We start from the raw sequence: 13057 nt of genomic DNA, 5'->3' as shown, positions 1-13057 counted from the left end.
GCCACCAGTGATGTTAGTCAGTGGCTAAGTTGCATTGTGGGTAAAGTAGGTGTCAGGTTTTTGAAAAAGAGGAAGAATGCGTGGAATGAAAAAGACCTAATGACTACTTTTCAAAACCTTGTGCCTACATTACCCAGAAAGCATCTTAGCTACTGAGATGTACGCAGTATTACTTCACAAGACCTAAAAACACATATTAACATTTAAAATTAGCGAAATGACCCATCCATCCATCCATCCATCCATCCATCCACCCATCCATCCATCCATCCATCTTCTTCCGCGTTATCCAGGGCCTGGTCGCGGGGGCAGCTGTCTAAGCAGGGACACCCAGACTTTCCTCTCCCCGGACACTTCCTCCAGCTGCTCCAGCAGGATCCCAAGGCATTCCCAGGTCAGCCGAGTGACATAGTCACTCCAGCGTGTCCTGGGTCTTCCACGGAGTCTCCTCCCGGTTGGACATGCCAGGAACACCTCCCAAGGAAGGCATCCTGGGGGCACCAGCTGGCTCCTCTCAATGTGGAAGAGCAGCGGCTCTACTCCGAGCTCCTCCCGGGTGACAGAGCTCCTCACCCTATCTCTAAGAGTTCGCCCTGCAACCCTGTGGAGGAAACTCATTTCGCCAGCTTGTATCCGGGATCTTATTCTTTCGGTCACAACCCGAAGGTCATGGCCACAGGTGAGGGTAGGAACACAGACTGACCGGTAAATCAAGAGCTTCGCCTTTCGGCTCAGCTCTCTCTGCACCACAAGAGACCGATACAATGACCGCATTACTGTGGCCGCTGCACCGATCCGCCTGTAAATCTCACACTCCATCCTTCCCTCACTTGCAAACAAGACCCCAAGATACTTAAACTCCTCCACTTGAGGCAGGAACACTCCCCCAACCCGGAGGGAGCAGGTAAAATGACCCTTTAATTAAAATTATTTATAAATAAGATTCAAAAATAAAATGTAATTTTCAACATTGTTACCTGAGCATACAACACCAGCGTCTTCATCGTGCCCGCAGTTATTTTGTCCAAATCTGTTGTGATTACAGTGTGAGAGAGCAGACTCTTGGCCTGTACACTCCACATCATCCAGCCATATTGGACCACTGCCACTACCAAAGTGGGCACTTGTAGGAGCAGAAACTGCGTGACCACAGCCAAGCTGTCTACATACAACATCAGCATCGGCCATTTCCCATTCATCGTCACACACAGTTCCCCACTGGCCTTTATAGAGGATCTCCACTCTACCAGAGCACTGACTTGAGCCGCTGGCCAACCGGATCTGTGCTGTATCTGAGGACAGAAATGATGTGAGTCCAAATGCAAAGGACAATCCTTGAAACATGCTTTTATATACAATTATAAAAGTGTATTTGGATAATTAAATTTCATTTGTGTGTATAGATACACAAAGCTTTTCATTTTTACAACAATATGAAGACATTTCATATTATGCTGTTCTCATCATCAAGACATTTCATGCTTATTTTCAATCTCGTAATTTTTCTGAGGGTTACTACTAGAACAGGTTGACATGTTTTAGTGCTAACTAAGAAGCCATATCAGTGTTCTCATACTGTCTAACGCTACAGCACTGTTTCCCTTCTCACAATGTTTTCTGTAAGAGAGAGGAGCTACTGTTCTTACTGACTTCGACCTCTTTAAATTTCAAGATCTGTTACATGCACAAGAACCTATATAAAACACTGAAGGAAGGAAAATAAGGGAGAATCATAATAGGCTTCCATTAATAGCAAAACAATAATAGGGTGGAATATGACTCACTTATGTCAGCCAAATAAAATGTCAAAACAATGAATTCACGTGTGAGAAATATTTGAATTTGCTTTCCTGCTGAGCATTACATCAAAGGATTGATACCATACTCTGGAAGATATCACTAGAGCTAGGAGCCAGGTAGCTTAGCTTAGCATGTAAGACTGGAAACAGTTAGCTTGGCTCTGTCCAAAAGGAACTAAACCCACCAACCAGAACCTCTTCAGCTCACTAAGTAGCTCTTTATATCTGAATTATGATTAATTAAGGTTAACTGTTTCACCATTTTTCCACTCTTTACTCTAAGCCAACTAGCTGCTCGCTTCATCTAACAACTCTTGTAAGCAAAGCAAACTGGTGTGTTTTCTAAAATATCGAACTATTAGAATGAAGCTCAAACATTCAACGATCAAGAGGAACAAGAAGAAAAACACAGATTTTACTGGAGCGGGATTTTAAGCCTGATGTTGCACCTGGGTGAACACATAAATACATTGAATTCTCACTCCACTGTTTTTACTTGCTGTGTATAAACAGAATGCAATTGTGAAACAGATGTTTAAAAGGCTTTACCTGCACATTGGACACCTGCATCATGGTCATGCCCACAGCTTGAGCTTTGGAAACCATTGGCTGAGCATTGCTGAAGAAATGTCGTGTTGCCAAAGCATGACTCACTGGCCTCCACCACTGATCCACTGCCTTGGCCAAAATGGGCAGCACCTGGAGCGTTCAGTGCAGTTCCACATTCTAGCAGGTCACACACCACCTGAGCTTTACTCAGAGTCCAGTCTGTGTCACACACTGTTTGCCACATGTCACCATGACGGACCTCTACCCTGCCAGAGCACTGATCCCTACTGTTGACCAGTCGGACTTCCAAACTTCCTGTGAAGTCATATAAACTAAAAATGATCATCTGGTATCAGAAGATTGAAAGTGGCTAAAAACACTTGGCAAAACTAAGTGACGAAAAGATGAATAATACAACAAATATGGATACTGCTCAACATCAACAAATAAGAATGTATTTTATTTTGTTGATTTTCTTACCTGAGCACACAACACCAGCAACCGAGGTGGTGTTGCAAGTTCCGTCTCTGAGAGGACTTTGTGGGCACTGAGCCAGTGTGGACTCCAATCCATTGCATTCAATTTGATCAGTCCAGGTCTGTCCTGTGCCGCTGCCGTACTCAGCGATGGTGGTAATCTTATGACTCTTCCCACAGTCCAGCTGTCTGCACACCACCGTTGCATCATTCATATCCCAGGATTCACCGCACACAGTCCCCCACTGGCCTTTGTCATAGTACTCCACTCTTCCAACGCAACGACTGTGCCCACCAGACAACCTCACGTTACCTGAGAATGACAGTTATTCTGTGAATGAATACAGTACATGCGATCTAATTTTGATATTTCTTTTTATCTGTGTGCTTTTTGAGTCAAAACTGCCCCCCACATAGTGTACTCTGGAGTTTTTTTTGTCTTTGGTACTGACTGTCAATGTATGTAGTGTAATTTGACTGGTGCAATCAGTGTGTGGTTAGAATCACAATTAATCACTGTCCATAGTTAACTTGCGATGAATCACACATTTTTTTATATTGTCTAAATATGCCTTGAAGGCATATTTTTCAAGTTTTTGATAACACATTAACACAAATTCCTCTTAAAATCTTTTTTTGACACACAATTAATGCACCTGTTTTATGACCCTCAGCCCACCCCGTAGTTTGGGAAATAGGGAAGCGATACAATGGAAGCATTGTGGATGGCAAGCATAAACAAACCTCCGTGAGCAGAAATGAATAAGGAAAAAAGGTCTTTTGAATGGCAAGTTCAGCTTCAAAGCCCTGCCACATGGTTCTCTCAACAAGAACAAAGTTATCTGCATTTACTGTCAGTGTGAACTGAGTTACCACTGGAGTACATGGAGTCTCAAATACCACTTGCTGGCCAAGCACACAGCTGATGCAGAGCGCCCCTCCTCCCCCTCACAAAAAGAAGACCACGCTGGAAAATTTGCAACAGAGAAACCTGGACAACTTGACATGAGACAAGCTTTCAGCAGTGATAGTTCAATGTGTGGCTACAGCTTGCAGGACGAGAAACATCGCTAGTTAACCTTTGCAAGTGTAATGTTGGAAACTACATTGTGTAAGTATTACTGAAGAATGTTGAGTTCAGGTCAATCACCATCTGTTGTTGCTTGCTGGGCCACAGTTTTTGATGTAATGCTTTCAGAGTAATTTTTGAGCATGTAGTACCTTTGAGGTTATTCTGGAAAATACTGTGGACAGTATTTGTCAATGTACTGAAAACAAAAACTAGAGTTAACTAATGACAATAATTTGATTGATGGTGATTAAACTGTCAGCTCTAGTTTAAAGACATACAAACAAGCCAGAGCATTTTTCCACTATACCACAGTGATAATGGTTTTAGGCCTCATTGAATCTGACTGAGATCCTGAAGACGCCACAGCAGAGACTTGCCAATCACAAGGAATCCAATCCCTGAAGCATTCCCAGCTTTATAGTCCATTTTCAAATGAGATGTGCACAAGAGCTGCTTTACCATGTAGTTATATATCTTTTAATAATAAGTAAAGGAATTCAAATTTCCATTCATCACCAAGTCTTACCTGAACATTGGACAGCTGCCTCTTCAACACGATCGTTGCTGGTCTGGACATATTCTGTCAGTGTGCACTGTGACAGAGAGCTCTCTCTGCCACTACAACTGACCTTATACCCTCTCTGAGCTCCGCCTTGACCATATGATACGTTAAACTTGACAGGATCTCCACAGTTCATCTCTCTGCACACCACTGTAGCTTCATTCATTCCCCAGTTAAAGTTAAACGCTGGTGACAGGTAGCCACCCTGGGAGATCTCCACCCTGCCTGAGCACTGGTCAGTCCCATTAATGAGTCTAATGGCTGCAAAGAAAACAAGAGAGAAAAAGCAATTAGATAGTCTGTGTTTTGACACGTTTGAAAGAAGCATCTGATTAAAGGGTAACTCCACCATTTTACACATTAAAATATGTTTGCAGGTCTTGAGGAGTACTGCCACATATGTGAAAAAGTATTATAAAGCCTTCTGTGGCTGTGGAGGAAGCAGTGTGTAATCTGATGGATTGCCACCAGTGATGTTAGTCAGTGGCTAAGTTGCATTGTGGGTAAAGTAGGTGTCAGGTTTTTGAAAAAGAGGAAGAATGCGTGAAATGAAAAAGACCTAATGACTACTTTTCAAAACCTTGTGCCTACATTACCCAGAAAGCATCTTAGCTACTGAGATGTACGCAGTATTACTTCACAAGACCTAAAAACACATATTAACATTTAAAATTAGCGAAATGACCCATCCATCCATCCATCCATCCATCCATCCATCCATCCATCTTCTTCCACGTTATCCGGGGCCTGGTCGCGGGGGCAGCTGTCTAAGCAGGGACACCCAGACTTCCCTCTCCCCAGACACTCCCTCCAGCTGCTCCAGCAGGATCCCAAGGCATTCCCAGGTCAGCCGAGTGACATAGTCACTCCAGCGTGTCCTGGGTCTTCCACGGGGTCTCCTCCCGGTTGGACATGCCAGGGACACCTCCCGAGGAAGGCATCCTGGGGGCACCAGCTGGCTCCTCTCAATGTGGAAGAGCAGCGGCTCTACTCCGAGCTCCTCCCGGGTGACAGAGCTCCTCACCCTATCTCTAAGAGATCGCCCTGCAACCCTGTGGAGGAAACTCATTTCGGCCGCTTGTATCCGGGATCTTATTCTTTCGGTCACGACCCGAAGGTCATGGCCACAGGTGAGGGTAGGAACATAGATTGACCGGTAAATCAAGAGCTTCTCCTTTCGGCTCAGCTCTCTCTGCACCACAAGAGACCGATACAATGACCGCATTACTGTGGCCGCTGCACCGATCCGCCTGTAAATCTCACACTCCATCCTTCCCTCACTTGCAAACAAGACCCCAAGATACTTAAACTCCTCCACTTGAGGCAGGAACACTCCCCCAACCCAGAGGGAGCAGTTGAAATGACCCTTTAATTAAAATTAATTATAAATAAGATTCAAAAATAAAATGTAATTTTCAACATTGTTACCTGAGCATACAACACCAGCGTCTTCACCGTGCCCGCAGTTATTTTGTCCAAATCTGTTGTGATTACAGTGTGAGAGAGCAGACTCTTGGCCAGTACACTCCACATCATCCAGCCATATTGGACCACTGCCTCTACCAAAGTGGGCACTTGTAGGAGCAGAAACTGCGTGACCACAGCCAAGCTGTCTACATACAACATCAGCATCGGCCATTTCCCATTCATCATCACACACAGTTCCCCACTGGCCTTTATAGAGGATCTCCACTCTGCCAGAGCACTGACTTGAGCCGCTGGCCAACCGGAGCCGTGCTGCATATGAGGACAGAAATGATGTGAGTCCAAATGCAAAGGACAATCCTTGAAACATGCGTTTATATATAACCATAAAAGTGTATTTGGATTATTAAACAGAAAGGTTTTCATTTTAAAACAATATGAGGACATTTCATATCATGCTGTTCTCATCATCATCATCATCAAAAGTTCATTTCAAAGAAGACATTTCATGCTCATTTTCAATCTCATAATTTTTCTGGGGGTTACTACTACAACAGGTTGACATGTAATAATGCTAAATAAAAATCCATATCAGTGTTCTCATACTGTCCAGTGCTACAGCACTGTTTCCCTTCTCACAGTGTTTTCTGTAGGAGAGAGGAGCTACTGTTCTTCCAGATTTCAACCTTTTTATCTTTCAAGATCTTTTACATGCACAAGAACCTATATAAAACACTGAAGGAGGAAAAATGAGAGAAAAGCATAATAGGCTTCCATTAATAGCAAAACAATAATGTGGTGGTATATGACTCACTTATGTCAGCCAAATAAAATATCAAAGCAATGAATTCACTTGTGAGAAATATTTGAATTTGCTTGCCTGCTGAGCATTATATTAAAGGATTGATACCATACTCTGGAAGATATCACTAGAGCTAGGAGCCAGGTAGCTTAGCTTAGCATGTAAGACTGGAAACAGTTAGTGGGCTGAAGAGGTTTTGGTCAGTGATTTTAGTTCCTTTTGGACAGAACTAAGTAGCTCTTTATATCTGATTTATGATTAATTAATGTTAGTTGTTTCACCATTTTTCCAGTCTTTACTCTAAGACAACTTGCTGCTCAATTCATCTAACAACTCACATAAGCAACTGGTGTATTTTTTAAAATATCAAACTATTGGAGTGAAGCTCAAACATTCAACGATAGGAACAAGAAGAAAAACACAGATTTTATTCGAGCAGGATTTTAAGCCTGATGTTGCACCTGGGTGAACACATAAATACATTGAATTCTCACTCTACTGTTTTTACTTGCTGTGTATAAACAGAACACAATTGTGAAACAGATGTTTAAAAGGCTTTACCTGCACATTGGACACCTGCATCATGGTCATGCCCACAGCTTGAGCTTTGGAAACCGTTGGCTGAGCATTGCTGAAGAAATGTTGTGTTGCCAAAGCATGACTCACTGGCCTCCACCACTGATCCACTGCCTTGGCCAAAATGGGCAGCACCGGAAGCGTTCAGTGCAGTTCCACATTCTAGCAGGTCACACACCACCTGAGCTTTACTCAGAGTCCAGTCTGTGTCACAAACTGTTTGCCACACTTCACCATGACGGACCTCTACCCTGCCAGAGCACTGATCCATACCGTTGACCAACTGGACATCTAAACTTCCTGTGAAGTCATATAAACTAAAAATGATCATCTGGTATCAGAAGATTGAAAGTGGCTAAAAATGCTTGGCAAAACTAAGTGACAAATGCTTCATCCATCCATCCATCCATCCATCATCTGTACACATTATGTGTACGCCGCTTAATCCTCTGCAGGGTCGCGGGGACAAATGCTTCATAATATTAAAAATATGGATACTGCTCAACATCAACAAATAAGACTGTTTAATCTCTTGAAATTTTATTTTGTTGATTTTCTTACCTGTGCAGACGACACCAGCAACCGAGGTGGTGTTGCAAGTTCCGTCTCTGAGAGGACTTCGTGGGCACTGAGCCAGTGTGGACTCCAATCCATTGCATTCAATTTGATCAGTCCAGGTCTGTCCTGTGTCACTGCTGTACTCAGTGATGGTGGTAATCTTATGACTCTTCCCACAGTCCAGCTGTCTGCACACCACCGCTGCATCATTTACATCCCAGGATTCACCGCACACAGTCCCCCACTGGCCTTTGTCATAGTACTCTACTCTTCCAACACAATGACTGTGCCCACCAGACAACCTCACGTTACCTGAGAATGACAGTTATTCTGTGAATGAATACGGGACATGTAGTCTAACATTGATATTTCTTTTAATCTGTGTGCTTTCTGAACCAAAATTGTCCCCAACATAGTGTACTCTGGAGGTATTTGCTTTTGGTCCTGAATGTCAGCGTAAGGTGTGTAACTGATTGATGAAATGACTGTGTCGTTTAGGGCTGCAGCCATCGAAGATTTTTAGAATCGAGTATTCTACTGGTCATCCCATCAATTAATTTTTTATATATATATATATATATATATATATATATATATATATATATATATATATATATATATATATGTTTTATATGGTGAAAAATAATTAAATATATAATGAAAATGACAGGCCTATAGAATAGACCAAGCAACTGGCTTTTATTCCTGCAAAAAGAAAATTCCAACTATTCCAACTATTCCTAACACCAGGAGTAAGGGTGTGTGTGAGAGTGAGAGACGAGGTGTTTGTTTGTTCGTGCGATATCTAGTCATACTGACATCAGGCTACAGCCTCTACAAATACCATACATTCTAACTAGGGATGGTAGGCTACATTAAATTAGCTGGTTTTAACAACTGGATGCTTTCGATTCAGATATCGAATCCTTGTTGACATGCTGTTGTGACATGCCAGTTCTGCTTTGCATTACACACTGCACCGTTATCTTCTGTGTGAAATGATACCAAACTTTGGACATTCTCTGTCTTTTACGGAGGGCTTCTTGGCTCTCTGCCATCACGCCTACTCAATTCTGAACGTAGGGGTGTGTGTGTCCGCAATAACAGTCCGTGTGGAAAAATGATCCCTGAGCTAAGTGGCCACATAACGTGGGCGAAAGGAATCAAATGAAGCCTTGAGCCAGAGATTTTGCAGCAACCATTTTTTGTAATCGAATTATTTGAGTCCCTCGAGTATTCGTTTCAGCTGTGGTGTCGTTCAAGACCCTTCTTATTGAATTATTCTAGGGCTGTAAATCACAAAAAATATTGAATCTCCAATAATCACATGATTGCTCATAGTAAACTCCAAACTTTTCGTCTCTTGTAATTGTACCTTAAAGGGATAATAAGTTATATTAATTGCACAAAAATGTGCGATTAATTTGTGATTAACCATGAGTTAACTATGGACAATCGTGGGATTAATGGCGATTAAACCGACAGTTTAAAGACATACAAACAAACCAGAGCATTTTTCCACTATGCCACAATGATAATAGTTTCAGGGCTGATTGGATATGACTGAGAACCTGAGGACACAACACATTAGAGACATTGTCACTCACAAGGAAGCCAATCCCTAAAACATACCAATACAACAATAAATTATTATCCATGTAACTCTAATAATTTGTCTCCAATTTATGAAATGAAAATGAATGAGATGAGCATGAGAGCTGTTTTTACCATGTAGTTCTATCACCAAGTCTTACCTGAACATTCGACAGCTGCCTCTTCAATACGATCATTGCTGGTCTGGACATATTCTGTCAGTGTGCACTGTGACAGAGAGCTCTCTCTGCCACTACAACTGACCTTATACCCTCTCTGAGCTCCACCTTGACCATATGATACGTTGAACTTGACCGGATTTCCACAGTTCATCTCTCTGCACACCACTGTAGCTTCATTCATTCCCCAGTTAAAGTTAAACGCTGGTGACAGGTAGCCACCCTGGGAGATCTCCACCCTGCCTGAGCACTGGTCAGTCCCATTAATGAGTCTAATAGCTGCAAAGAAAACAAGAGAGAAATAGCAATGAGATAGTCTGTGTTTTGACTCATTTGAGAGAAACACCTGATTAAAAGGTAACATTACACATTAAACTACGTTTGCAGGTCCTTGGGAGTACTACTACATATGTTAAAAAGTATTATAAAGCCTTTTGTGTATCCAGAGGAAGCTGCACGTAATCTGAGATTGTGGGTAACGTAGGAGCAAAGTTTTTAAAAAGAAGAATGTGTGGAATAAAAAGACGATTTCTCTGGCTCTCTTTTTGACCATTTGTTTTGAAACTGTCCCGAATGAGTTCAACAGTGTTATAAAAATATAATAACAGACCAGCAGTGTGCTTTTCAAAACTATGTGCCTACATTACCCAGACAGCATCTTAGCTACTGACACATAAGCAGTACCTAAATAGCCACATTAATGTGTAAAATCAGTGGAGTTACACTTTAATTCAAATCGTATGTTATATCCTGATTCATATAATTTAGTGGAAATAAGTGTTATACAACAGTTTCATTCTTGAACTAATAACCAGCAAAATATTCATCAGAGGCATTATGGGCAACAGATAAATTTATGCATGGAAACACTATGTGAAATAAGTGAACAATGTTCTTACAGAGAAGAATGAACAACCCATCAGAGATGATACCTGAGCACACCACACCAGCATCTTCTTCATGACCACAGTTATTTTCCCCGGGGGTTAGATGTCTGCAGTGCATGAGGGACGTCTCGTACCCGAAGCAGCCGACATCATCCAGCCAGATGTCTCCCTGGCCTGGACCAAAGAAGGCACTCGTTTTGGCCATCTGAGCTTTTCCACAGCCAATGACTCTGCACACCACCTCTGCATCTCTGAGGTCCCACTCATCATCACACACTGTTCCCCACTGGCCATCATTCATAACCTCCACTCTGCCAGAGCATCGGTCAGTGCCATTGACAAGCCTTATCGGTGGAATATCTGAGGAAAGGTCCAATAATGTTTAAAGTAATCCAGTACTTTACCATAGAGAAAATGGCTACTTGATGAAACTGCTCACAACAAGGTCTGTGGATTATCTTGAGTAGCCAGTTCATAATTTCTGGAAAGAGACATTGCTGTTGACTTTTTTTTCAAATGTATTTTTGTTTTGTCTTTCAAATCAAATTAAATCAACTTTGTTTATAAAGCCCCAATGTCATTAGACCGTCGATTTGTGCGAGGAGGAAACTTTGGACAACAGGACTGCCATCTAGTTCCAGTATATCTGAGAGAAGACAGACATCTCTTACCTTACACCGTCTTACCTGTACATGAAAGAGAAACACCTTCACATGTCCCTGTGATTTCTTGAAATGTGCAGTCAGAGATGGAGCTCACATTTCTGGCACATGTGGTCCTATACCCTTTCAGTCTGGCATCACCAAAATGGAAGCTTTCGTGAGAATTTTTTGGAGGTCCGCAGCCGAGTTCCTTGCACAGCCTCTCAGACTCTTGATGGCCCCAGTTATTGTTACAAATTTTCCCCCATTGGCCACCCTGGGAGACCTCCACTCTGCCAGAGCAGCGGTTTGTCCCGTTGTACAATCTGACTGAGGCTGGAATGGAAGCAGTTAGGGTCAGGGTTAACTATTTTATTTAAAATGTTGGAGAAGAACGTTATTAGTTCAGCAGTGAGATGTAGTATTTCCCTCCGCTTTTCAGGATGAAAGGGTTTGTGGAAAGGAGAAGAGATAGTACTGCTTATAAATCTGTGATATGACACCAAGAACTACCACAAAAAATAGGAACAGCCAAGGATAGTTGTGAGAGACTGCAGGAGGATTTTCTAACATGGTACAGGATTTGAAATTATACTCTATCTAAAAGAGACGTGTAAGTAATGTTTGATAAAAGATCTTAGCAAATTGCAGGGGCTCAACATACCTATACAGTAGATACATGTATGCCTGCATCACCATGGTACTCAGATACAATTATCAGGATTCTGAGCAACCTGATTTCATTCAAGTATACTTGACATTTTAACAACAGACAGTTCGGCATGTATTACCTGAGCATACAACACCAGCATCTTCACTGTGGCTACAGTCGTGTTCTCCCAAACCTCTGTGCGGGCAGTCAGCAAGGGATTTCTCCTGACCAGAACACTCAACATCGTCCAACCAAACCTGATCCTGACCTCTGCCGAAGAAGGCATTGTGCTTGGCTGAGAGAGCATTCCCACAGTTCATCTCGCGGCACACGACAGCTGCTTCCTGCATGCCCCATCTGTCATCACAAACTGTTCCCCACTGTCCATCGTGGAAGAGTTCCACTCGGCCATTGCATCGATTAGTCCCGTTCATCAGCCGAAGTGGTTTACTGCCTGTCAGGTGGACAAGAAAAAGCAGAGGGTCATACACAACAGCAGACAGTCTACCCATGTACACTACTACAAAAATACAGATGTAGTTTTGACTCACTTGAACAGAAAATCGTAACATCAACACAGCTTTCCTGGAATTCATGAAACTTGCACTGTGAGATCGAGCTCTCATTTCCAAAACAGGAGGTCTTGATTCCCACTGTGTCACGCGCCTCCCCAAAATGTAGATCATCAGTCGGAGTGACAGCGATGCCACAGTTAATCTCTTTGCACACCATGTCAGCTTCTGCCTTGCCCCAGTCACTGCTGCATATTCGTTTCCAATGGCCCTCATGGTAGACTTCCAATCTGCCATTGCAACGATTGCTTCCGTTGACCGCCCTCACGTGTTCTGCAAATCATATAGGTAGAAATCGAATCAAATCAAGATAGACCTTAATTTCACCTAATCCTTTAAAGTGGAAGGGAATGAGTACCAGCTAAGAAACCAACATTTCTGACTAAGGCAGAATGTTTTCTGTTCACGCAGGACCACATCACATTCATCAGGTTAACAGAAAAAAAGTCATATCATATCAAGGCCTTTAAATCTTTGAACTGTATGGTAGCAAGTACAACAAATAAATATCACGTTTGATGGTTTCAACACAAAACTGTCATGTTACACAATTTGAAAGTCAGCTAACAAATCTTGCAAAATGTCCACACCAGTGGGCAATTTTCATTTTCAAGTTCAGTTTGTTTAACAGGAAGAGTAAGACTCATCCTTGAAAAAGTGTAATCTGGTGGCTGTTTCTCCCCTAATTCTACTTTCTGGTCTTTGCCCTTTACA

General features: G+C 42.4%; 1 protein-coding gene across 2 annotated transcripts in view; it reads right to left on the bottom strand.

Annotated features, from left to right (window-relative positions):
• LOC119012053 (deleted in malignant brain tumors 1 protein-like) overlaps positions 1 to 13057 on the bottom strand; it is a 29043-nt gene that overhangs the window by 13421 nt on the left and 2565 nt on the right. For both annotated transcript variants that reach the window (XM_037085515.1, XM_037085514.1), the window contains exons 5-16: positions 12323 to 12616; positions 11911 to 12225; positions 11165 to 11455; positions 10524 to 10838; positions 9574 to 9870; positions 7823 to 8131; positions 7247 to 7561; positions 5887 to 6195; positions 4423 to 4719; positions 2829 to 3137; positions 2349 to 2663; positions 978 to 1292 (exon numbers count right to left, since the gene is read on the bottom strand). In XM_037085515.1, the coding sequence (XP_036941410.1) occupies positions 978 to 1292; positions 2349 to 2663; positions 2829 to 3137; positions 4423 to 4719; positions 5887 to 6195; positions 7247 to 7561; positions 7823 to 8131; positions 9574 to 9870; positions 10524 to 10838; positions 11165 to 11455; positions 11911 to 12225; positions 12323 to 12616 (3681 nt within the window). The remainder of the gene's footprint in view (positions 1 to 977; positions 1293 to 2348; positions 2664 to 2828; positions 3138 to 4422; positions 4720 to 5886; positions 6196 to 7246; positions 7562 to 7822; positions 8132 to 9573; positions 9871 to 10523; positions 10839 to 11164; positions 11456 to 11910; positions 12226 to 12322; positions 12617 to 13057) is intronic.

Source organism: Acanthopagrus latus, chromosome 22 (assembly GCF_904848185.1).
Source record: "Acanthopagrus latus isolate v.2019 chromosome 22, fAcaLat1.1, whole genome shotgun sequence".
Classification (NCBI taxonomy): domain Eukaryota; kingdom Metazoa; phylum Chordata; class Actinopteri; order Spariformes; family Sparidae; genus Acanthopagrus; species Acanthopagrus latus.
Note: the sequence above shows the minus strand (reverse complement) of the source record. Positions and strands in the feature narration are given on the sequence as shown.